Genomic DNA, 27096 nt, shown 5'->3' on the forward strand with positions numbered 1-27096 from the left:
AGCATTCAGACAAATAAATCATTACTATATATTCTGTGCTTTTAACTTGAACTTTCTAAGGCATAAAGCAATAGTTGTTTTTGAGGAAAATGATACCATAACATTTCAGTGCTAGAACGCAGTGTTTTGAGTATTTGCAGCCAATTGGCTCACTGGTTTGTGTTACTCTTTCTCTGTTGGCACAGAAAACCCTGATGCAGGCGGGGGTGGAAGGCAGAAAACGTTTCTTGCATCTTCAATTAATCAAATTCTGTTATATGTTAAGCACTGTGGAGGCAGTACTGGATAGGTTGAGACCACACTTACCACTCTCATTGCAATCAGTGGCAGGAGATGACAATTTCTGTTTACAGATTGGATGTTAATTTATTGTCAGGTAATGAAGCAGTGTCTCCACTGTTTTTCTTTTTTCTTTTTTTTTTTTTGTTGTTAAGTTTTAATCCCTGAGTGGCATGATGCAGAGGAAGAACCTAGGTCCAAAGGTGATAGATTTGATGCCTTTAGGAAGAGTGCTGGTGTTCCAAACACCTCTTGACTGTTTCACCTAATACCATACCAAAAACTAACTTATTTGGAAAATTATTTGCAAGCAGACTCCATGTCTCTTGGCTTGTCTTCCCCCAGAAAAAAATTCAGTGAAGGCTGCACTGGTCAAGCTGGCTAGCTTGCTGAGTTCACTTATTTATGCCTCTATTTGTTCTTCTCTAGGTGTATCTGCTGTCTGTGGTCCCATGGAGTGGTGGTGTTGTCAGAAAGATTTGATTCAGTTAAATCTTACTTTTAAGAGGAGGTTAAGCAGTTGGGTGTTGGTCTCTTCTCCCAAGTAACTAAGCGACAGAATGAGAGGAAATGGCCTCCAGTTGCGCCAGGGGAGGTTTAGACTAGATGTTAGGGAAAATTTCTTTACTGAGGGAGTGGTCAAACATTGGAACAGGCTGCCCAGGGAGGTGGTGGAGTCACCATCACTGGAAGTGTTCAAAAAACGTGTGGACGTGGCACTTCAGGACATGGTTTGGTGGGTGTGGTGGTGTTAGGTTGGTGGTTAGACTTGATGATATTAAAGGTCTGTTCCAACCTTAATGATTCTGTGAATTGTTTTTACTATGATACTATGGTAAACTAGTGCTGTGGGATTATTAACTAATTATTTAGATTACAGTTAGTGGGATCACCAGCACCTTTCTAACCATGGCCACCAACAGTGCTTCTTCCCCATTACCTTTTCCTGGTCATGGAGTATTGTTTCTGTTCTCCATCCTACAGCATAAAATAGCATTTGATCTTCTGAAAAATGAATGCATCAGCAGTGTAACTTAGATCTTTAAATCATCTCTTAAAGAAAAAAAAAAAAAATCCTGTTCAATTTAACTGTCCACATACTCAAATGTAGAAATAACTCACCTTAAATAACCTGGCTTGTATCTGGCTGAAGATGTTTCTTTACAGTTGCTATTTATGAACCTTCCATTGGTATCATCTTTACTGCTGTCTAGTGGTTGTTGCAAGGGCACGACTAAACCTGGGTCCCCTGGTTAAATTTATTTTTGCTTCATCTTGTCATGGTAGTATGCTCCTTATACATTTATAGCAAGTAAAGATTCTTCCTCAAGACACTCGTGTAAACAGTTTGTGTGTGGTGTTATGGAAATACTTCTAGTTAGGCAGGAAACAAGACAGCTGGGAACATCTGTGGTGAAATTCTTTTAATGAAAGCTCATCCTTTCCTTAAAGAGAACTAGCAGTCCTTCAGTAGAAAAGTTGGGAAAGTGTTACAAATAATATTCATTAATGACTTCACTTTTTTAATAATATTTTTAGACTCTGAAACATTTCAGTGGCCGTCATTTTTATCTGTGTGTGAGTATTGCTAATATCAGAAGCACTTAAATTATTAGAAGTGTTATGTTTATACTTATTACAAGAATAGACTTTGTGCTAAACCTTTTCAAATATTTGAAGTCATAAAACAGGAATATTAGAAATGCTTCAGCAGAGGGATGAGTAATCTTACGTATAAAGCCAGTTACAAATTATTCTGCTTCAAATAAAACAGAAGGCTAGAAGACCTGGCTTTTCTTAGCCATAAGCATGGGCCACTTGTATAACCAATATAAAATCGAGGCTCACTTATTGCGGCAAATGTTCTTGCACAATCTACCACCTGCTTAACTCACCAAATTAAGATATTTTGCCATTTAAAAAGAAGTCCTAATATGAAATGAATAGTATAATCCTATTAAACCTGTATTCCTGTGTCTCGGGAGAGACCTCTCAGCTAGGAGTTAGGGTCAAGGAAGACAAGATGCGTGTGTAATGTGCAGTGAATATTCTTCTTGCTGCATTTGTTAGTGGCGCACGTAGAGGTGTTTGTAGTCATAGGGATTAACCTCACATATGGGTTTTGGTCTTTGCAGTAAGTTACGGATATACCCCAGTGAACACCACAGTTACATGAAGTATCAGCTCCTCAAGAAAATTTATATAGACTTCTTTCCCTCCCTGCCCGTTGCCCGATTCAGTCTGCTGTCTTTGTAGTTGTTTGTTAGCTTAAACAGAAGAGACTTGGGAGAACATTAAATGCAAAGAATGATATGATGACTGTTTTAAACCTTCTCCACAGGAGCTGCTTGGCCTCCACAGCAACGCATGGCAAGCAATGACTCCTTGAGGGGAGCACTGGTACCTGTTGGGCGGCCTTTGCCAAAGGGATCTTCAGTTGAGTGGTTTGGTTAGGAATCATTGGGAAGAGAAGTCCCTTAACTTCCAGGTGCAGTCAGCAGGCAGCGGAAGGGCTGTGCATCTCTCAGAGGGTGGAGATGTATTATATCTTGTGGCTAATAAAAGCGCTGGGCGCTGCCCTGTTCTTTACTTTTTTTTCAGCTTGGCAAGATGTTTTCACATGGGCTCCGTTGGGTTGCGCTTGGGCTGCTCCCGAAACAATGGTGTGCAATGTTCTAGGCACGTCCCTGGGGAGACATCTTTGCTGCTTAATAACAGGAAAACTGTTTAACATAGCAGGAAACACACAAATAGGTCCTTAACTATGATGTGGTGACTGCCAGGAATTGTGTAAGTGCATTTGGTGTGTCTTTTGAAAAGGGGATGTTCCAAGTAGCACTTAGAGCTGGTATGGGGCACTTGAGATGCCATATTTTTTATCTTGCACTTGCACTGAAGTATGGAAGATTGAGTTCATATAGATGATTTTAACCAGCAGCAACTGAAGTGGTTCTATTAAGATGCTGTTGTATTCTGCTGACCAGCAAATTATGTTTCACTGCTAGGGTAGCTTTAAAGTACCATTTCAAGGTTAATTTTAGACACATGTTCAACTATAGTGGTATTCCTTAAAACATGCTATGCCACTGCCTTCTAAAATACATTTTCCTAAAGTTGTGAGCTTATCTCCAATTTTGGTGGCTGCTTAAATTTTCCTTCATCCTGCAGAGACTTTCCTTCATGTTAACTGTGTTCATATGTGTAACCAAAAGGATGAATAGCACAGGTTCTTAAACTGTAAGCTGGAATAGTAATATAAAAGTAAATAGAACTTTCACTATGTGAACCAACCCAGTGGAGGTGGATAGGTGTGAATACCATTTTTAGTTCCTTGGAAAAGCAATACTGATCTAGAGTAACCCCGTTTCTTAACTCAGTTATGAAACGTTGTACACATAGATAATCCTCTAGTTACATATAGAAAAGGTTTGAAGGAACTTCCCTTACACAATGTTCTAGACATACCAGAGTAGTCCTCTGTAAATAAGGTAAATGTATGCCTCTGCTCTATTGTGTGGAAATGATGGTACAGATTAACATTTTTCGCAAAGTAACTCCTTGGTTATTTTTTTAGTTATGGGAAAACCCCTTATTTGGGACTGAACCCGAACTCATCAAATGAAGTCAATGTAGCTGGGAATGAGCAGTTGCCATTTTGTTCTGTGATTAAGATTGAAACAAGGTCATCGGGTGATACCATAGTGAACAATGTTGAAAATGCTGCATTACTGTTTTCTACATAGCTCTTACGAGCTGTAGGACTGATTCTTGAAGGGATTTAGGAAGTCGAATAGTTATTGTAAACTTTACTTTCTCAGTTCATTTCCAACCTATAAGCTTAATCATTCTTATATCATCATTTAATTTATTTTTTTAATCCATGAGCAAAATTCATGTCCTAGCTTGCTCTCTGAATTGTTTTATACTCTTTTATATTCAGAAATTTGTGACTTCTCTAAAAAGTGAATTTGCATGTACCAAAAGGAGAACTTGGATGTTAGCTATTTATTTTGTAACTTGGAATTGCAAACTACAGTAATTTATTTCATGAGGAAAATGTTAGAATTGAACCTTTTGGGGACCTTTTGGTAGACGAAGTATGATTATTATGGATAACTTAGCACTGATTGTAGTGCTTCCTACATGCTTGGAAGTGCTATCACCTAGCTTTTTAAAACATTATCAGTGAATTTGAGTCTAATCTCTATTTATTTGTCTGTAAATGGATGTAGAGTTTGATAAACACATGAAGCTGCTGCTGGAGACATTCAGAAACAGTTTTGGCACAAATACAATAATACAAAACATAACCAAGGCCCTGGAGGCTCTTTAAATTCCCACTGCTTGTCCTACTTTTTCTTCCATAATATCCTTTAGGCAGCATTTCAGTGCCACGCTTAAGTCCAGTGACATTTGTTACAGTCATATCTCATCAGCTCATACTAGTGTTATTAAATAAATAGCTTCTGAGTTCAGACGAAAAGCCACTCTGTCCTCTCCATCCAAGATAGCTGCAGACACTGCGCAAGAAATTGTTGCATATTAATGTGCTAGTCTTGTGGTCAAAAATGTATTTTACAGGTCTCTTTTGTACGGCAGTTTTCAAGGAGAGACTATGGTTCCTTGCAAATTACTGAGCCTTACGTAGACTCTTACTCTGAAAGACTTTGAGTAGTTCAGAGAAACTAGAGAGTATAAATATCTTGAATCTAACATTAAACTGAGCTCATAAATCTTCTGGCAGTTAACTAATCATGTGTTGGTTGTGAAGGAAGAATTGCTACATTAAATTAAGGGCAAGCACAATTGAGGAAATGAAGATCAGTGATTCAGTTAAAGTTCCAAATTAGTTCTGGTTGGTTGGGATTTTTTTGCCTTTATTGCAACAAAGTGGACCTCTGTAGTAGATAAGCAGAAAGTGACTTTCAAACAGAAAGGCTTGATTCTATATGCTACAAGAATCCTGTCTGGATTTGTTTGTAGTTCTTCCTATAATTAGCTGTTAAAACCTAGGGTCTTTGGAGCCAGGTTTGATACGTAGAACTAGAATAAATTTATCGTGCAAAACATTAAGTCTCTTAACTTCTCTTTCTTGGATTTGTAAGTAAGTGTCTCTCCTTGTTACTTGATGTTTATCCCTAGCACACTTACAATGCTTGCGAGCCCTTTGGGAAGGAAGCATGTTAAAAAGCAGTTGAAAAAGTTAAGCTGTTTACGTGTCTGACTTCCCAGAACACAGGAGACTGCCGAGCATGTGTGCAAAAAGAAGAGAAAACTTCTCAGATAGCCTGTTACTATGTGCATGAAATATGTGGCACATAGAGAGATTATAGTCAGTGATTTAATCTACATGGTCAGATCAGGTTTGATCTAGAAGAAAAGGTACCATGAAAAAAATGTGGAGGGGGTGGTGGTAAGACTTGAAACAGTTGAGCAGTCTGGTGAAATGCCTTTTATGTCTAGGGAGCGCTTACCTCAACGAGGAGTGATGTAACTGGTTTCTGGAGGTTTCTTCCAGCCCTGTGCTTCTGATACTGAGCATGGTAGGGTGGACTATACAGTATTAAGGAAGGAATGAGTTCAAGATTGCAACTCAGATGGCTGCTTCCTTTCTGGCTGTGCTTCAGCCGTTGCAGCCCCAATAGCATGTGAAAGCTGGGATCTTCAAAAAGGCTGGAAAAGGAGGAGGGTTGTCTTGACATCATTCTGCTCTCTGGTGTTGTGTGAGGGCTTCCTACACATGTGTGGGTATATAGTGGGCTCCTTCCCGTAACACCACAGACACACCCTCTCCCACTGGAAGTCTTTTCCCAGATGTGAAGGTACTCCATGTCTAAATATCTGCAAACAGGGAAACTGGCAACACTGAATGTATCCAAAAAGGGTGTGGAGCTAAGAAAAAAGGATCGGGATTTGCACTTGGGAGGCAATTAATGGGGTCTGGGAAGGGCTTGCAGACTGTATGGACTAATGACGGTGGGATTCCCTGTCCCAGTTGACTCTGGATCCTGACTCTGTAGACAAGCTGCAGAACGAAGGGCAAAAATATGCCATGTCCTGTACTTGTGACAAAGCAGCAGAGGGCAGCAGACATCAAGGAGCAACTTCTGGTACAGGAGGTGGAAATGGAGAAAAAGGACAGTGGAGGGGAAGTAGGAGCAGAGAGGAGTGAGGAACATGTCTTCAACATGGCTCTGTGCTTGGTTCTTCGGGCAGGTGTGTGTTTCAGGGATGACAAGGCACAGCTGCAACTATAAGAAAGTATGCAGAAGAAAGAGGACTGCTTCTGATGTCCCTCTGCCTACCCAGAGCAATACCTGAACTAAAAACTTACTTAAACATAAGCCCTTTATGTAAATATAATTGGTAGCTTCTAATATAGCAGGTTTTTGCCTTGAAAAGCTAGGGAATTTAAAGGTTTAAAGTTGCCTACAGCATATATGATGAACTGACATAACAAAATTCAAATGCCTAAATCAAGGATAATAGGTACAGTTCACAAACTTTAACTCGGTCCTTATTGGCCAATGCATCAGCACACCGTAACACATTCTCATGCAGTTACTTTCCATCCTGTTGTCATCTTTGTCCTTAAAAATGGATGACTCTCTGCAGTGTTTGATTTTTTTTTTTCTTTTTAAGGTGGATGAAGAGTTGTTTTATTAGTGTACCATTCCCTCTCATACCAAAACATCCATGTTCTAGACTTTGCGTTATTAGTACAGTAGACCAGTTCTACCATCTTTCCCCTCCTTTTCTTTTTTCTCAGACAGTGGTATGTAGCACTGTGGCTAACTAGCATGCGTCAGACTTTGTCCTATCCAGAACAAGCTAAGAAATCAAGCATCACTGTTACACTCGGTTATTTAGAAAATAACCAGAACAAACCTGGCCCACTGGTAGTCTAGCTGGTGCGTGTTAGAGTTGTCTTTTGTAAATTGCATAGTATGTCAAATTTGTTTATTTAGTTTGCAGTCATCTCTGAATATATGGTGGGCTTACTAATATTTTTATCTTTGTAGTTGCTATGTGGCTCATTCATGCTTGATATGTACTGGCTAGGTGAAAATCTAATTAAATTCTAGATGTTACAGTTCCAGTAAACTTGAGTAAACATATTGTGGATGCAATATTTAGACAAAATCACTTTGTATATTAGGTGTTCAAAACTCGACTAGTGCTTCTGTAAGATAGGCCTGTGGTACAGAACGTAAAAAGTGTTATGGGCAGAATGCTGAGATTTCAGAGTATTAGTCAGGCTTGCACATGTACTATGCATTTAACAGGCGGACATCTGTCTAATTACACGTTTAATGTTTGAGTCTGAGACTCCTTTAAGTCCTTTGTAAAACACAGCGTGTAAAAATTATCCCCTCCAATCTTCTCATCTACTAGAAAATTTGGATGTTGCTATTTTGAAGTGTTTTTTTTTTTTAAATTCTTTCCTACTGTCATCACTACTAGGATTGACAAAATGTGTGGCCATTTGACATCATCTCACCTGATACTAACTTTGCCATCATCAAGACTGGAAAAGAAACAGCTACTGGTGAAATGACAAAGAAACATGCAACACTAAGACAAGCATAGGGCACAGTTCAAGAGTCTTGATCACTGGACTTTCCTTCAAAACTCGCTCATAAAAGTGCACACAGGCTGATTGATCAAGTAGTTGCAGTGATGACATGAGTTGAGCTAACACTTGTCTTTATGCTTTTATTTTGGAAGCTACCAGCAATTTGGAAGGTAATGCATTTTCTCAGATGTAGTTTAGGTATCTTTACAAACATCATAATCTGGCTCCTTGCAAAGCTTCGGTCTAAGGTTAGTGTAGGTTTTAAAACATAAATTATAATCTTCAGAAATGTAAGTTTAATGCAACATGGAGATTCTGTATGCTTAATCACTACAGTAACGGGTCATACCAAATTACTGGCAAATGAAAATGTGTGTCGTTAATACGCTTCCTAAAAGGGGGAAAAGCACTGTGTTCTAGGCGATCACTAGTGCATTTGACAATGTCCTAAAACAGTCATACAAGCTTGAGAGACATATTAGGACACCTGACATCTTAGGGAAACAAAGACACATCAGTGTTAATTGCTTGGATGAACGTATGTTGTTAGTTGAGAAGTACCAAGGTTTTAAAGGATGGTAATTTTAGTAGGCCTGTACATGCAGGCAACCCATTTCAAAGACTGTCATGCTTAAGAGTCTATTGGGTTAGGAACTGGAAAGATGATGTACTGAGGCTTATCTATGAGCCTTAGTGCGATGTCACACTTGGATTGTTGGTATTTTTCTTGCCTTGGATTCATGGCTGCCTCCAGCGTCTCCTGATTGCAGGGAGAGCGTGCTCTCCCTCATGAAAAGATGGCAGGGGCATGCTCATAACCCAACAGAAAAATTCCAGACCATCACACTGCTGGGCAGAGGGCTGGCTACACACAATGGGTTATCATTTCAGAGCCTGAAAGAGTATGAAGTATGTGTCAGATTACCTGGCAAGGAGTAGGCTCAGGGTAAGGTTGGATGAGGCTCTGAGCAACCTGATCTAGTTGAAGATGGCCCTGCTTACTGCAGGGAGGTTGGACTAGATGACCTTTAAAGGTATCTTCCAGCCCGAAGATTCTATGATTCTGTGATCTGTCTTCAGAAGAACTCTTGTGCAGAAGTGGTTAAGGACTGCTTGGGGCTGCTAAGCCTTTTGTGGAGGTCACACAAAAGCTCGCTTAAGACAGGTGAGCAGTTGGAAAACTGGCCTTGCTTGCTATCTTGGTTTCTTCCCAGTTGCTTGTATTTGCAGATTTCCTCTTCCACCCTTGTTTCTGTGTGCCGTAAGGAAATGGCGCCCTTGGTTCATGCTCTGTTTGTTGTGTCAACAAGCAGGAAGCTAATAAAGGGCTGCATGTGGTACATTATAGTTTCTAGGTAACAGCTTTAGGCTGCAGGACTCTGGCATGGTCTGTAAGCATTTGGTTTCTTACCTAATAGTCAGCATTGTAACGGACAGGGAAGCGTTTGACATGTTAATAGGTTCTGCTTCAGAAGAGCTAAACTTCTCTTCTGAAGTTTTCATGCTCCTACCAGCATGAAACCCTGTGTGGTCAGTGCTGCGAGATATGTGTGAGTTAAGCATGTGATTAAAACAGTAAATAGTCATAGAGCTCTTTGAAGTATGTAAATACGTCTGAGATTTCCCTTTCCTTTTCGCTATCATCTGTACAAAGAGGATATCCAGTTCTGTGGCTAGAATTGACGAGCAAAAAGGGATGGATTTAAAACGCTGTACCGAGGCTAGAAGTCAGTGCTATAATACTGTAATGCAATGGATGAATTGGCATGAGAGGACAGACACAGACTTCAGAAACAGTACTTCAAACTGAATGCCTGGAATAATATGTGATGATTTTGCAGTCCCCCTCCAGGCTGTACCAGCATTTAAGGAAAAATATGCTGAAAAACTTTTGTACCCCTGCAAAGAAGGGCAGACGGATTTCTGCTGTGTATGTTTTAATCCTGCTGAGTCAGTTTAAGCATCTAGGTCAGGTTTTACCTGTCTGCAGTTAAATTGTATTCAGTTCTTGCAACCTTTTTTAATGCCTCTGTGATGGCTGCTGTTCAGATTTTGTTCAGAACAATGTGAAAAGGATTTGATGACAGCTAAAATAGGCTGATATTCCTGACCATAGGCTAGTGGCTGACCCTAAAGAAGGGAAACTCAAAAGGTTACAGTAAGAGCGAAGGAAAGGGAGAGGTGCGGTTCTGCTCTAGAAGGCATTTAGTTGTTGTCTTGGGCTTCAGACTGCGCTGGCGTGGCGGGGTGCAAGATAAGAAGTGCTGTTTCTCTTCCCCCAGATTCTTGAGAGAAGACCAGCTGAATAAGTAGCTAGAAGAGTTTCTGAGGTACAGTGTTTTCTTCAGAATTTCAGCTGGGCAAATTATTCAGGCACAACTCTGAAAAAAGAACTTGTCTTCCTTTGGACTGGAACTGGCTCATGACTGACGTGCTTGACACACGAACAGAGCAAGTCGGGGCTGTCTGCACCGGCTTATACAGACAGGCCTGAGGCAGAGCTTGGGAACAGACCATCACATCTTCAGGCGTCTGTGTTTGTACGGTCACCAGCCTGGACTCTGAGAGGCACAGCAGGAAGGTGAGCGTTCACTGCTTGCCAAGCTGGATGCAGGCAAAAATTACAGTTGCCCAAGCTGTGGTGCGGCTGTGGTCGGGGGCTGGAAGACTTCCATCCAAGTCTAGCCTGTCAAGCCCTCCACAGACACTGTTAATTTAGTTTTGTGACTTCTTTACCTGTAGATTTGTCTGAAAGTGCTTCCTGGGTTTATAGCCCAGACCAGGAGTTTTGAAAGAATTTAGGGTATTAATTTACAGCTAGCCAAATTTCCAGGCCCTCTCAAAGGTAATGTATGTACCGCTGTAGATTAAACCCAACAGCTTCCTTATTTTTATGGATGTTCTTAAGTCTCCCTCTCTGAAGTGCCGTAGCTTGTCACGAGGCAAACTTTGAAGTCAAAGCTGTGAGATCAAGTGGTTGATCGGTCTTTCTGTTGCATTGCTCAAATAGCTTGCACGCATTGCGGCAGGGGGGAAGGTGGCGGGAGAGGATGGTGGGAGAATTGTAGGGATTTTTTGGAGCTTCAGAACTAGCTGTGTAAAGATTAACATGGAAGGTGAAGCTATGTACTCGCTTATGGGCTGGTTCAGATGTGAGAGTGAGATCTGCTGCGACTAGCTTGCTTACAGGAGAAAAAGATAAAACATCTAGAGTAGGGGTCAGCAGTGTAGGTCTGTGTTCTTCAGGCTCTAACAAACGGGTAGAACTTCAAGTTTACTTTAGTTTTTATTGGTATATTTGAAGAAATTTGCTCAAAATGTCAGTGAAGACAGTTAGCTATAAGTGTTTCGTGACTTTATATTGTACAGGATACATGTTTTGTAATGCCTTCCGTAACTTGGTTTTTGTGTGTGTTGTGGGATGTGTTTGGCAGCATTTCTTTACCTTATTTCAGTATTTTAGTTGCATCTTGGCTGATGTTATAAATATTAGTATATATCTAGTTTGCAAGGATGTATCAAGTGAAACTTCTCCAAGTGTTCCCTCCTATTATACATAGCAAGGACTCTGTTTTGTAGCGCTCTTTAGTACTTACTCTCTTTTTTCAGTTTTAGTTTGGTATTTCTCCTTAGTTCTCAAACTCTTTCAAGCCAAAAAGTCCAAGGGGGAGGGTGTGTGGGGGTTTTTATGGGGTGGAGGGGGAGGGTGAGATGTGCTCAGTAGCTAATTACAATTAAGTGTAAAAAAAAAAAAAAAAAACTTTCTGAAAAAAGGAAAAGTCAATATATAGACGCAGCTAGATGCTTCCTCTTTCATGATTGGGAAGTGAAACTATCTGGTTGCTGTTTTAAGTCTGACCCCAGTCCTACAAACTGGTCAGCCTTACAGAACATGAAACTACCCTGAAGGTCAAAGGAATAGATTTTTTTTTTTTTTTTTTTCCCTTTTGGTATGATTCACTGTAAGCTTTGTGTAAACTTTTGTCTAATATTTCAAATGTGCTGTATTACTTAACACTGTGAATGGTTTAGTGAGTTTCTGTGTTGAGTTCAAAACTATGCATGGTGCTTTTCTCAGATGTTTTAACTTCATGGATTTTATTCTTGTAATATTAGAGCGTAGAGATAGGGGTGTTTTGTGTTTACTGGTAGCTAATTGTGTAAGGAATTTTGTAATCAGACCTCGTAGTTTCAGTGAGGAATGTACCAAAGACACTGGTTATGTTCTGGATGGAATTAATGTTTTTGTATAGAGCGAGACCAATTTCCAAGGAGAGCTTTTCTTCACAGGGTATTATATTATAGCAGAGAGCACTTGGCAATCGGGGTGGATGTGCACATGTATAGAAAGGAGCCTGCAGCCTTTGGAGCTGGTGGCATTGGACAGGAATGACAATTGGAGTAGCCAGTTTAGTCACTTGAGCTTTGTCAGCTAGGCTTTTGGTGTAACTAATAGAGAAGGGCTCCCTCCAAGCCCTCCTTGGGATGAGCCTGTTCCCTTATAGAGGGAGCAGGCGATTATCAGTTGGATGGCCCTTCCCCTTCCCTCCCCTCCCTTTTTTATTAACCCCCAAACTATCTTTTACCCCAGCTGAAATCGCTGCATGCACTTTCTGGTGATTTTAAGATATAATTCCATGAAGAGTGAAACTTAGCAGGATGGCACTTTGAGCTGTTCCTCTCGGTATAACCACAGGATCCGTGCTGGCTACCAAAGCTGTCAGGAAGAGTTACATCTTGGGTGGTTGAGCCAGGATGAGCCAGGTGAATACCCTCCCTGTCACCAAGAGAGACCGTTCTTTACCTGTATCATAACTGAACCAATGGAAATGAGTTCAGCTGGATTCTCATTTGCTGCCAGGAAGTGTCTGACAAGGTCTTAGCAAGTGCTTCACCTCTGTTTATGAGATTCTGAGGATCCGCTGAGGTGTGGTGAAGGCTGGAATGAAGAGTGACACTGAGCTGAATTACTGCAGGTGATGATTGTGGGATGCAGAAGTACTGCTAAAGCTCATACCTGGCTCCCTTCACCTACCTAAATCTTTTGTCAAAGGTGTTGCCTGGATTCAAACTTCAGATTGTGCTTGTGCAGTCAGTTTTGTATACTGGTCCTTAGTGGTGACTGTACGTGACTAATAAGACTCAGGAGTTCTCGGGTTCACTATCAAGCTAGAAATGGGGCAAGGGGCCGAGGGAGGAAGAAACTACACCCGCAGCCTGTAGCTGTGCTGGAGAAATCCCATCAGAAAGCCCATGCAGATGATAGACTCAGAAAAAAGCTCCACCATTGGTGTTGTGCCCACCAGGGGCTACAATACCACCGTGACAGCAGGACAGTTGGGGCATACCTGCAAGCTGTGAGGTGTTCTGTGTGGAAGATGTGTCTCTGATACTTTCCTGGTCCCATGAGTATGCCTGGACTAGTGTAAGAGGCGAACTGGAAAGTGAGCGGTAAACTTGCATTGCAAGCGGGGCTCTCCCCAGATTAGCTCTTTGGCCAGCAGCACTGTGCTGAGTTGGAAATCCTGCATTCGTGCATGTACGGACTGCCGGCGCTCTTCATAATGCTTCCCAGCCCAAAATGGTGCTGACGGGGGTTATTGCAGTTTTGGATGGACAGCATAGGCCCTCTGCGCTGGGGTGTCTGTGGGATTGTCGCTGTCTCCAAAAGCATCCTGGAGTCATGACAAGGCCAAGGTGTAAAAGCGCTCCTGAGCTCCAACTTGTGTGCTGCTCTGAGTCCTTCTCGGAATGCTGGGTGTTGCACTGAATACCAGCTCACCTCTTCGAAGGCAGAGATGGTGGCCTTCTGTAGGCCAGGATCTACGTTGTATTGGCCATTTTTTCCACACTGAATCCGATGAGTAACTAAATCACTGTGTAACGAAACAGCTAATAGCCTGGTGTCATAAATCTACATGTTTCTACATGAGACCTAGAGCTGTAACGGGTTCTGTGCTTAAAATTAAGAAGCTCTAGCTTTTACAGAGAAAAGTTAACACTCTGACCTGGTAGCTAAAAGGCTTAGCCTCCCTAACGTGCCAAAAACATCGCATTAGTCAGTTTTCCTGTATTGTTCTGGTAGCTGTTGTTTGTGGGCTAGAGGGCTTCCTCAGGATCTGGGTTCTTCCGAAGATTGCTAGAAGAGCATTGCTAGCTGTGGGAATGAGGAAGACGTCCAGTGAGAGTGGGGCAACGTCCAAGTGCTCACAGATGTACTCCTGAACCCTCGCTGCAAACATTAGCAGAAGGACAGGTGCATAATCACCTTGGTGAATATACAGTTGAAATAACTAAGTGCTGTTGAATTGTTTGGCTTTCAGCTCCTGCAGGCGACTCAGGCTCCTTTCGAGCCTTTGTGTTGGAAAGGAAGGGCCACTGTGTTCTTGCAGAGTGTTTGGCTGCGTTGCAACAAACCTGGTTACTGATGCCCAGGCATACTTTGATTGATGCACAGATCAAATGACTGTTGGGAGTGGCTTTTGGGGTGACGTCCCATGTACAATGATGTCAGCAAAAGATTTTAAAAAATTCAGGTGTGGCACGATCTGCCAATTAAACTGATTAGTGCTCTGGCTGAGTCCTGAGAAGAAGGAGCTCTGGCTCTAGAGCCCTGCTTATTGAAGTATTTTATTTGGTGCCTTTGTCTCGCCTCGTACTAGACTTTTACTTAGTACCTTAACTGCAGCATGCTGTAAATTGAGGCAGGATACTGTACCACAGGCAATGTGCTAGCTCTCTTGCTATCTGGGGAAATCTGCTACCAGCTGTCAAATGTCCCTGACTGCTTGGAAACTGTGACACTAGAAGAGGTCCTGCGACTCCCGTGGGATCGGGATGGAGTGCCTTGCTGCTCTGTTGGCAGAAGTCAAAGCTAGCCAGGAGGCAATGCAGGCTGGACAGAAGGAACTAAAGCATGATGTGGAAATATCTCAAAAGGAAATCAGAACAGTGTTAGCGCTGCAGAGGAGCCAGCAACAGGTGAAAGAAGATCTGAAAGCGGAGGTGAAGTCCAGTCATTTGGATATAAGAACTGTGCTTGAGGAAATCCAGCGAGTAAGAGAAGAAATGGAAGCTCGATTAAATACTCAGGCTGATCTTGTCTTACTGATCAAAGAAGTGAGCACCAATTTAACATGTGTAGACAAGGCTTTCCAGAAAATGGAAGAGAGGCAGAAAGTTTTTACCAGCCTGCATCTCCCTACAAGAGAAAATGCTGAGCAAGGATTTTTCTTTGAAAAATGCTTACACAAGACACACATGGGTTTTGAAAAAACTATGGAAGCTCACAGTTTGGATGAGGAATGTGAAAAGAAAGTGCTTAGGGGTAAGACAATGGTGACGGCAAAAGCGTGGGGAGAGGAGTGAGGTTGTTCCTACTTGTGCTTGTCAAGTAGTTCACTTAGGCTATTTGGAATGCTTTTAAGAAATGTAATTTTTTTAGAAATTTAATATCTTGCTTAAAGAGAATAATTTCCAGCTAGCGCAGACATTACTATACCAACCTTCCTAGTAAGTGATAAGCAAAGGAAGGCTTTGATTTGGCTCTGCAAACCGAAAAGTGGGTGATAGATGTTTCGTCTGGTAATCCAGCAGCAGTGCACAAGATGGAGAGGTTCAGGAAACCAGCAGCCAGGCAAGCTCTGAGGTAGCCAGCCAGTCAAGTACAATGTCAAGTACTGTGGAATACCCCAGTGCTTAAACGTAACTTTATGGAACGCGTCCTGATGTATAGGCAGTTGTGTATTTTGTGCTTTTGAACACCTATTAACTAGAGAAGCTATGTATGGGAAACAGTTTGCTTTATGGAAAAGCATGGGATGGGTCTAATATTCTCCCCAAAAAACTAGAGTCAGCTGCTGACATTGTAGAGGGAGTGGCAGGATTTCTGGACCTTTTCCAGGGTCGTGGGGTATTCTTTTTGCCAGCAAGATACTGAATTGTCGGTGAATGATTCAGTGATGAAAAGGCTTAATCTTTGCAAAATCACTGCTAATTTCTTTTTTTTTTTTTTTTACTGGTATGGAGGAGGATAGGATAATCACCTTAGATGGTGATTATGTCTGGTTACTGTGCTACATGCAGTACTTGAGAATCTGATTTCTAGTCTTCAGAAATTGAGCATTTCAACTAGATCAGGTACAGAGTTTTTTGAGACTTTACAAGTCTGGCTGTATAAAGGTGTAAGTAAAAAGGCCAAAGTGAGGAGGATGTAGGCTGCTAAGCAATACTGTCTTTAATTTAGACTCCATCACTGATGTGTTGTATCAGTAATTAGACTCATGATGCTTTTGTTTTAATGAAAGCATGGCTTTTGTTTTGACATCACAGCATGCCTTCTATACAAATCTGGAAACAATCTGTCATTGCCCAGAGGTACATAGGCCATAAATAAGCATTGGAGTGTCACTGGTGTTAATCTGTAGAGGCAGTTCATGCTACAGAGGGTTCATGCTAGCAGAGAAATGCTTTTCAGCATTTTAAGTGGCTGTGTATAGAACATGTCTGTGATAAAATTGCTAACGGGAATGTCACTGAATTTCTCTAGTGCATGCTTTTTGTTCAGCTTTTTTTAGTATAGTATCCAGAGTTGGCTCAGTTGGATGTTTGAATGAGCTTCTAGGAAAAGACTTGGTAGTCTGGACACCAAGATAAAAGCAATGGTGTGAAACAGACAACCTGATAAAGGCTGGCTGAACTCTGGAAAACAGTGGATATCTGGAGTCTTGTGTCACTTGTGGTTAGCTGCTGTATCACCATATTTAAATTAACTAACTTCATTAGGTAACAGTATGGGATGTAATTTTTTCCCAGAATAAAAATTGTCTGCAAACATTTGTTCAAGTTTAACGCAGCCCTGTCAGGGTCCTACAAATCATTGTAAAAGTAATTTTGCATGGTTAATTAAACAATGACATTAGCATCTGTATCAGTGAATTTACCCAGTACCCTTAAATCAAGACAAGTGCTCTAAGTTCTCTATTTATTGTAAGTGGAGCATTCAGGAAGGGAGGTGGAATATATGAGAGAAGTAGGAGTATGTGAGCCAGTAGGGCAGGGAATGACTGACTGTACATGTTTATTCTCTAGTCCCTGCTCTTCTTTTCCTCTCCTGTTTATTATTGTCTCTTGTGATTTTTTTTTTTTTAAAGGAGCTTCAGAAGGTAACCAGTATTTCCGAAACACAGCATTCTCAATAAGATTGCTGTAAATCTGACATGGTTGCTCTCGGATATGAACTGTCATTCATTTAAAGAGGTCTGCTCAAAGGACATCATTGTGCCTGCACTGTGAGGAAAGAAGTGGTCACATTAGTTCAAATGCTGGTAAAAAGAAGCTGCCTAGAGCTGGCAGCCAAGCTTGATCTTTCTTTCCCCTACAGACTTGTATTTTGATTCGGGTTATCATGTTGATGTACCTTTTAACAGCTCTATTAAACTGCAAGATGGTATGTTTCTAATAGAAAATAGAAACCCTTTAACAGTCAGCATCTCTGAGCAGAAGTATAGTAAAATCTCCAAAATACAAGAGCATCTGAACATGATAAACCAATGTGCTGACAATTCTCTAACCGTGAGGGCTGACAGAAAATGCTGCCTAGAGAGAATTTATTTGGAAATTTTAATAGTCTCAGGAGGTACTTTATACCTGGCTCAGTAAGAGAGGCAAAGAGGACACCAGTATTTTGAACAGGAAACTCGTTTTCAAATGCTTTGAAAGCAAGTTAAGGCTGTGCAAGACTGATGTATTAATGCAATAGTTGATGTGTCAGTCAAGCTAACATTAACTGAGAATCAAAGCTTTTGTTATTAATACTGACTCCAGTTGTGTGATTGAACCTTACACTGCTAGGACTATTCCAGAGCTACGTGACAACCTTCAAACCAGGTGCTTGGGCTTCAGAAGGAATTAATGAGCAACTACATCTAGTTGGTTAGTTCGTCCCCTGTTTTTTCTGCATGTTCCTATTTTTCTTTTCTGTAAATCTCACCTCTCAGGTTTTTTCACTTTATCTTGAAGAAATCTTGTTAAGTTGAAACTGTACAAAGTAATCTGCTTAGATGTCTTCATTAAACTGCTAAGGGATATTTATGTATTGCATCAGCCTTTTATTGCAAAAGTGTTTGCTCGTTCCCCGTGCGATCAAACGGGGAAGACTGGCCCTATCTGCACAGCAGCACTGTACTACCTTTCCAGTCTGAAAGCAGCAGAGAAACTTGTAACCTCCGATGTGTTTACAAGTCAGGCACTGGATTATGTAATGTGGTTTCCTCTGACATGAGATGATTGTGTACTGTGAAGGGATTGAGGTTGCAACATAACTAGGAATATTAAATTAACGATGTAATTCTTGGACTGTGAGTGGTGGCAGGGCAAACTTGAAATATATTATGTTTTAGGGCATTTTTTTAAAGTCTCATCCTTGTGGCTGAACTTGCTGACACTAAGAAATGCTGCAAGAATTCTGGTTAATAAAGCTCGAACCTGAGTGGCAGAGAGGGGAGTTTTTGCAATGAAAATTTTGAAAGGAAGAGAAAGACCAAGTAAACGTAGGGAAAATGATTTTGTATTCAGCGATACTTTGGAGTGTAGGAAATAGGAAGTCTGCGTTGCAAATGGAAGTGGTCAGCTCGTGTGTTAGAAAGAAGTTACTCGTGATCTTGCATTTTATGAAAACAGTTACTCAAAGCACAGTGCGAAGAGTATGCTGAAATGTAAGCCACAGAATACGTGGAGGTAAGGATGAAGTGCAAAACACTGTGTACAGGGTTACGGTGCTGGAAATTAACCTGGAAGATGATAGTGTCTGCTCGGCAGTGCTACTGAAATAACCCTTTCTCCTAGTTAGTATTTCAGGAAGTGTTTATAAAAATTTACGACTACTTTCTTTTGCAACTGCCTTTTAAGTTTTGGTGGGACTTTACGATGATAAAGCACATATTAATTAGTTGTTGTTGTTGTTTTTAGTTGACAAGGGCAAGCAGCGAAGTCCCAAAAGCTCGTGCATACAGACTCAAGCCGCCACAGATGTGCATTTGCCTGGCACAAAAACAGCCGAGTTGACACAGTACAAAACAAAATGTGAGGCCCAAAGTGGAATCATCCTGCAGCTGAAGAAATTCCTGACAAGCAGTAACCAGAAGTTTGAAGCATTAACGGTTGTGATCCAGTACCTGCAGTCTGAGGTAAAAACTCGCAGCTCATCAGTTGTGGCTGTAGTTTGTTAAACTCTTCTCAACAAGGGCTTCTGAAAATACTGATATACCGATGTGTAACATCTGTGTTTCCATTACAATGATTTCTGTTTTCCTGTGGAGGTAGCAGTAAACCTGCTGCTGGCATCAGTTGGATAGGAAAAATAAAAACCCCGACGCTTGAGTTTTATGGCCTCTTCGCTGCTTCGCGTCGTTTTTGGAAGAGAAGTTTTAAAATGTTTGTAGTCAGAGTCTCCTTTGGGGTTGAGTACCTTTCCAAATATGTGCTTCAAGTTCTGCCTTTGTAGGAAAGACTAGTTTCAACACATAATCTGCATGACCTTGCTTTGTTATCTGAAGTTGGATAGAAGAGTATATAAGGGGTAGATATGTTTTTGAGCTATTCAGAATAAAGTGTGAGTTATAATGATTGTATTTATTGCAATCCTGCATTATTGGTGGTGTTTTACAATTATGAACATTTCCTTTTAAAAAAAAAAAAATCTGGAATTTAGAGTGGAATTAGTCTGATGTGGTTTAATGTTTATTTGTTCTAGTCTGTTTGAAATACATAATGACCTAATCAGTTTGATACTACACTAGAAACTTTTGGTCTGCTTCAAAAACTTTTGAGAAGAAAAATCTGAAGTTAAGGAAATTATAAGAGTTATGGATTTACACTGCAGCAGTTGATACAGGCTTTAATAGCAGTTTCTCATGGACTTAAAATTAATGTTCCAAGATTGGTATCAATTTTATTTCAGCTGTTCCAATATGTAGTGATTTTACAGTCTGGTATACAAAAAAGGACTGATTTTTCTTATCATGCTGCCAGAAACATAACATTCTCTTCTTGTTGGATAATATCTGCTCGCTCTCATCTAAAAATACTGCATTTAAGTCCAAGTTTAGTTCAAGTCAGTAAGAGCAGTGGCTCTTAGCCAGTTTTGTGGGTTTGGTTTGGTTGGGTTTTTTAAGCTCTTGATTGGAACACCTTTCTCTGCTAACAAACTACTTTAAGATCTTCGAAGCAATTTGATACAGGATTTTTGGATGGCTGTCATCTAATATGAAATTATGAGATTTATGTGTGAAATTCTCACTGCTAAACTTCTGTGCAATCTTCTAATTACTGTATAATAAGCACCTTGAGTTTTGGTAACTTACGTAATTAAAGGTCTTGGCCTAGACTCTTCTCTCAAATATTTTGTATTGCAACTTTTTAAAATTCAGGAATAATTTATCAATGTAATATTTAATGAGAAGAAGCCTGCCATACATATTTACATCCTCCAGGCTATTTTACAGGTCATCTAGTCTAAACGTGATTTTTATTTTTTAAAGAATAACGGGAATGGTTATTTAACAGGAAAGGCAAGAAAAGAAAAAAAAAGAAAGAAAGAAAAAAGCGATGTTGAAGATAGAAGGAAGAGAGAACTGCACAGAGGAAACTAGTAATTTTGCTCTTTCTTCCTCTTCATTGTTCTTTTGCAGGTGGAAAGAAAAAATAAATCTTATTTCTATCAAATTGTATAAAATGAGTAATCTTGGAGAGTTAGGTCTAAGCATGTGAAACGGGGCTAAATATAGCATATTGATGTACTTTCATACCAGTTACTGGTATTGAGGTTGTTCTCTCCTTTCCCAGGATAAGCCAATGCTTGGTGAACAGTCATTGTCTTATTCCTGTGTACTTAACACAGGGGTGAGAAGGACTTTTCTGCCATGGTTGGTGTAAGGAATTTTTATAATCTAGTAGTTAGCTGGGGGAAATATCCTGTAGGATTTCTGTGTTTTAGGGAACACTGTGAAAAGCTATTTTGGTTTTGTGGTTTGCTTTGGTTTTGTTTGTTGGTTTTTATTTGGGGTTGTTTGGGAGTTTTTTTTCCTTTCTGGTGTGGTATGGAGTCTGGTATAGCTAGCTTAATCTCAACTGGCCATATATTTATTTTTCTGAAGTATCTCTTTGGGACCCCTTCGATGTAGTTTTCAAACTCTCTGGGTAAACTCGAGGAGAAGCTTGGAGTTAGGTTTTAGCTCGTAAGGCAGGGGCTCATAGCTGAACTGCTGCAGAACCAAATCAAAGTAGCTTTTCTGATTCAAAAAAAACCCAAATTAATCATGCTTAGCTGATTACATGAAGAAGAAAGCTGTGCTTCCATTCCTCCCACTAGAGCATGTGTGAAGTGACATGGTGCAGTGTGAGCGGAGGGAACAGCCTGCTGTCACCAGAGGAAGGTCCTGCTCTGGACTCCTGGCGCTGGTCTGTCCCTGCAGGAGGCTGGTTCAGCTTGCAACCACCAGAAAGCTAAGCTAGCCAAAGAGAGAGCATTTCTTTGCCGGCTTAGCGATGTGGACCGTCCTTACCAGCGGTCAGAGCCAGCGCAGGGTGAGACAGGGTCAAGGACAGGCTGCCTGGCCGACTGGAGAAAAGAGCTGGAATGAGCTGCAAAGTCGCTTTGAGGCCATGCAGCCCAGCCTGAGCCTCTTGGCAAAACCTGCCCCAGCGTCTCCCGCTTTCCCTGCAAAGCTGAAGTTAACTGGGAGGTGACTCAGCTGTTGGGTTTGTTTGGGTTTCCTTTCTTTTTTTTTCCAAGAGGTCCCAATGTATTTCTGCACAAAAGTTTAACATTGCTTCTCATGAGCTCATTTGAAATGAGATAGCTGCAAACAAAATCAGGACTTGCTGGCAATGACTTCTGTCAAAAATGCAGCCAGCCCATCTGGAGTGAAGTTGAGAGGCTGCTGTCAGAGGGTTAAACGAGATTGAGCAATGCTGCTGGGCTGTTTCTAGCTGAGCAGGAATCTCTAGCAAAACTCTGCCTGAGCTCAAACCTGTTTGTGGCAAGCATTATCTTGGAGCTGTCAATATTGACAGCTGTCTCTGATAATACCTGCACACTTGAGCTGTTGGAGTTTGCCCAGGGGGTTTCTGTGCTTAACTACCTTTACCAAGACTCTTCTGAATTTAAAAATCCTAAACCCACAATTCCTACCGCACAGGAGCTACTGTCGCACTGGGTTAATACCAGATGGAAACCCTGGTGGCATCCAGGATACTTGATGGCAGTGAAAGGTCTGGCTGGCGAGAACACCTTACTGTACCGAGTTTTTCCATTGTTGGCAGCTATATGTGCGCCAGCAGTGTTAGAAACACGCGTCAAACTGTGGGCTAATCACAAAAGCAAGCTTAGTCTTTCTAGACTTCTGCGTTCCTCCTGGCCCCCTGGTAACTGCTATGACTTCGTAACTATTTTCCTGTTTTTTAAGTTAAACAAGAAAGGAAAAGTGGCAGTACAGAGGAAGTGGTGAAATCGGCCATTTACAGTAAGTGCATGAAGTGCCAAGGAAAGCCATCTTCTGTTAACCTTTAACTGCATCGAGCTCTGAAATTTGCACCACTGCATTTGAGTTGATCTTTTAACTTCCCCTGGTATTAATTTTGCATATTAATTTTGAATTTATTTCTCATCTCTTCAGTAACAGAGGTGTTCACAGATGCTTTAAATACATGGTTTAGCATGTCTGCACCAAGTCAGGCCGTGGCTGCCACTCCTGCAGCCCTGTCCTCTCTTCCCTTGCCCTTGTTTCTGCACGGGCTGGTGCTCGCCTGGCCTCGAGGAGCCAGTTCAGGCACCCAGTCTGGAAGAAAAAAGAAATTATTATGAGTCTGGTTTTGTAGGTCTGTCCATACCCAAAGTGTTACGGGTATGCCCCCACACAGTGGTTCACTGCGGGATGGAGTGGGACTGAAGAACCACCAGTGCTGGGGTGGGAATGTGTGCCCGAGAGGTCTGCAGCTGTGGGTAGGAGCCAGATGCTGCCTTGGGAAAGAAAATCCCAAATTGGGATTGTTTTTGTGACGTCCTGCAAAAGGACGTAACTGGCTGATGAGACTGAGGCACCTCCTGAGGGGTGCGCAGCCCCTTCCCCTGCCTCGGGGCTGCCCTTGCAAGGCTGCCTGAGGGCTGCAGCTGGGCTTTTTGAACCTCTAACTCACTGCCAGATAAAAACTGACGCGTTTGGGGTTGGGGGGGCGTTTGCTTTAGCAGCACAGTACTAGCTTGGTTTTAAATCTGTTTTGGGTAACTTCTAAAGCAGTTTAAGGGAGATTTAACTTTGAGTGGGAAGGTAATGTATTCTTAGAGTGACTTGAATGGCTTTGTGACTGTTCAAAGTGTGAAGTGACAAATGCTACCTTTTCATCGTCTCATTTTAATGTGTAATTGCCACATTCAGAACTCTCAGGCTGTTAAAAAAAACCTTTAGATGGTAAAATGTTTAATTATTATAAACAACCATTTATGTTCTTCTAGTTTGATAAATGAACGTAATTAAGTGCTTCAGTAGCTCTTTCAACAGATACTGTTGAAACAGCTCAATCAACAGATTCTGCTGAAGAAACTAGCTACAAATTTGTGTCTGTGCTACAGAGATGAACAGAAATTAAATTTCGCTGTTGTGTTTCTCCTGGTATGGTTATGGGAAGACTGGTATTTACAGTTCAAACTTTACTTGGAATGACTGTGGCGACATCTTCAAGAAGTTTCCTTCATAGAGGGAAATGCCATTTGAGAGGTTATAGAGCCTTGACAATAATACGTGGCTACCACTAATTGTGGGTGTGACATGGAAGCAACGTAAGTAACGTGCTAGAAATTGTGTGGCTGAAACAGGCTTCAGTATTTCTAGGTGGAAATAGGAATTAACCATTAGTATATGAGCTACTGTGTGGCATTTCCTGACACATGGATGACTGTAAGAGTCAAGATACTAGTTTTTTGAGGAGCTTCTTAGCACTTTAAAGAGGGTTTTTTTGCATCTTGGAATATGCAGAGACATGTACCAGGAAAAAATTGTCCTGGCCTTTGGGGGAGTTCAGCAGAAAATGTTTATATTTATCAGATGAGACATGCATATCCATCTGAAGGAGCAGAAGGACACATTGCATCACTAAACCCAAAACCATTTGTAGTGAAAGGAAGGATTTTGGAACAGTCATATTTTTGGCCTATAAATCCAAACTGTATTGGCAGGCCTATTCTTTAGAGCAGTTGTCTTTTGAGTTAAATTTGTAGTTTTGGTTTTCTAGAACCTAACATCAAACTTGACTGGGTCTCATTAGGATCTTCATCCAAAGTGTACTTCTGTACACAGATAGTGTAAATCTGGCTTTCCGAAGTATGTACGTGACTTTTTGCAAGAGAGAGTAAGGATATTTAATTTAGATAATTTTTGTGTTTCTTCAGATTAAAAAAAAAAAGTCACTTGGAACATAAACCAAAAGACAGTATCTTGAATTTGAGGAATTCAAGTTTCTTCTGTTCAGTAAAGGAAAATATATGAGAAATAACACAGTAGCTTCCCCTGGAAAGCAAACCTAGGCTCTGGCAGCTTGCATCTGACGGGTAGCTGGAAAGCAAGGAAGTTTCAAATTATTCTCAAGGTCCCTGTGAGACATGGCTTCTAAGCTTGGCAACAAGTTGAAGGTTTGTGAGCTTTAACATACAGAAAAACATTTTAATCCATTAATTACTGTGAAACTAGGCTCTGGTGGAAATAGTTTTTTAGAAGACACCTCAGTTAAGCAATTTATTGGGTACATCTGGGTGTTCAGATTGAGTTACAGCTGGAGGCAACTGGGAGTCCTGTCCTGCAGCTACTCGCAGAAGGTGTGTTGAGAAAAGACACGTTTGACTCTGAAACAAGTTTGGTGTTTCAGGCAACCCGTGTTGCTTTCGACGATGAAGCTTAGTCTCATGATTACCTTGTTATTTCTCCTAATGTACTTTTTTCAAGAAGATGCAGAATTAATGACAGTAGCAAGCTAGATATATCTATTACCTAGATATATAGATAGGGTTAATGGAAGACAGAAAATAACATCTTTGCTGCTTGTTTTCCTCTCGTACAGCCTTTTCAGATGAAATGCTAAACAGCCTTAACAAGGGAACGATGTAAGACAAATATTGTAATATTGTGCAAGCATAGGATCTCGTATCCTAACAGTTCACAGAACCTTATAAAGATAATTATAATTTTATAAATGCGAGGACCTAAGTTGTGACAGTATAACTTGTTAAAGCTGTATGGTATCTGATGGAGACTTTGTCTCACACTCAGATGAGATGAACAGAGACAAAAATTGTTTAATACTGAGAAATAAGTAATTGCTCAGATAAGGTAAACTTACTTTTTTTTATGAGATCAGAATTTTTGCAGGGAAGAAAGGAGTCATTCTATGTGACAAGTGAAAACTAATAACAGACATGAGAAACCCTGTAAAATAGAAAATAGGCTGTAACAGAGAAGTAAAGTTAAATAGCCCACCTGGACCTAACTTTGTAAATTTATGCATGAAAGCGGACATCACTTCTTCAAAATGGGAAAACAAAGATCCTATATGAGTGTGAGATCCCATGTAAAGCTTGTAAAGGCATAAAGAGCCAGCAAGTGTAAGATCCTTGTTAAATATTGACTCATAGGAATCCTGTTTGACTGGCTCTCTGCTTTAATGTTTCACGAACTAAACATCAGGGAATAAACATCTGATTCTCCATGAATGTACCTAGCAAATGAAAGAAGTAAAACATTAGAAATTATGTGAATCTCTATCAGCTAATCTCCTAAGTGTTGTAGTCTGAGGCTTAATTGAATTCCATTTGAAGTAATAAGTCAAGGTTAAAATTGATTGCGTATTTCATTTGGTAAGAAGGCAACACATACACTAACAAATGCCAATAGTAATTTGGAAATAGTAGTTTCACTGTAGCTTTTTTTTTTTAATTTGAGATGGTTAATGGCATTTTTGCTTTACTGCAGTAATAGCCTACTCCTCCATTCAAAAATGTACATGGAGCAGGGGATTAAAGCCTGTTTGCCATGCCACTCCCTTGGCTCATTCCTTTAGCTCGCTTTTACCTATGAGTGATGCAAAAGAAATGATATTTTAAGGGTTTTTTTTTAAAGGGTGAGTTTAAAAAAAATCACTTCTAAAATTGTTGACTTCTAATTAGAAGATTTATTTAGAAGATTGGGTTTTGCCAGCGAAGAAGGAGCAGGAACTGGTAGAAATACTGTAGTATAAGGACCAAAATAATTGAAGCAAATGTCATACTGCAAAGCGGATATGAATGGCCCTTTTGTTACCTCTTCATAATTACCTCCAGGCTATAGCTGATGACACACGAGTGACTGGAGTTTATGCAAAGATGTGACTCAATTTCTACATTATGGCTAATGATGATGCTCATTTTTTCATGACTGGTGTGGCACAAAGATGGAGTAGACTCCAGCTTCTAATGCTTTGTCCACAAGAGGAGTATTTGCTCGGATGAAAAAGACACATCCTGTATTAAGAACTGTTGGCAACTGAGACTGCATCAGTATTAAAAAGTTAAATGATAATCTGTTCTTCCATACAAACTAAGTCCATCTCCTGTGAGGTCTAAGCATTTCTACTACAGAATGATAATTTATTATTTTTTTTTAAGATGCTCAGTATTTCTCTCTGAAGCTTGATTTTTAGAAGTGCTTGTGGTTTGAACTAATGGTTTTAAAAAATCAGACTTTCCTTTCCCAGAATAAAATTAACGTGACCCCGTGGATGACAGTAAAACACATTTAAGTGCTTCCTTTCCGTTTTATACACTCTGAACAAATTTTATTTAGTCTGGTGTAATAAAATGCTTCTTTAAAAAGCGTCATAATGTTTTTATATTTGACGCTTTATGTTCTCCTCCCTTCAGTCTTGACTCTTGAAATCACTTGCTTTGTATGACTTGCTGATAAAACTAGAAAGCTGATGTACAGCCTTCCAGTTCAGAGCCGTTTCCACTTGCCAGTTCTGCCAGTGGCAGGTAGAGTTGCTGCCCTTGGCGTGTGGCTGCTGGCGTGCCGTGGAGTGCTTGGCACCAGCATCACCTGGGCCTTCCTCCACCTTCTCTGGGCAGGGACCACTTCTCATCCCAGCCTTGAGAGGGGAACATTCCAGTATGGTCGCTGTATTTTTGTGTCATGGGAAGAGTCCCATGACACAACCTGATT

The 27096-nt window shown here is 40.7% G+C and overlaps 1 protein-coding gene across 1 annotated transcript in view; it reads left to right on the plus strand.

Annotated features, from left to right (window-relative positions):
- The window catches only part of LOC104619864 (microtubule-associated tumor suppressor 1 homolog), a gene marked incomplete at its 3' end in the record, with an annotated part of 65728 nt that extends 43351 nt beyond the window's left edge, over window positions 1-22377 (plus strand). Inside the window, exons 7-9 of the mRNA XM_010285895.1 lie at window positions 18824-19041; window positions 21328-21439; window positions 22321-22377. Coding sequence (XP_010284197.1) covers window positions 18824-19041; window positions 21328-21439; window positions 22321-22377 — 387 coding nt within the window. The remainder of the gene's footprint in view (window positions 1-18823; window positions 19042-21327; window positions 21440-22320) is intronic.
- Window positions 22378-27096: the final 4719 nt, after the last annotated feature.

The sequence above is a fragment of the Phaethon lepturus genome, unplaced genomic scaffold (assembly GCF_000687285.1).
Source record: "Phaethon lepturus isolate BGI_N335 unplaced genomic scaffold, ASM68728v1 scaffold11974, whole genome shotgun sequence".
Classification (NCBI taxonomy): domain Eukaryota; kingdom Metazoa; phylum Chordata; class Aves; order Phaethontiformes; family Phaethontidae; genus Phaethon; species Phaethon lepturus.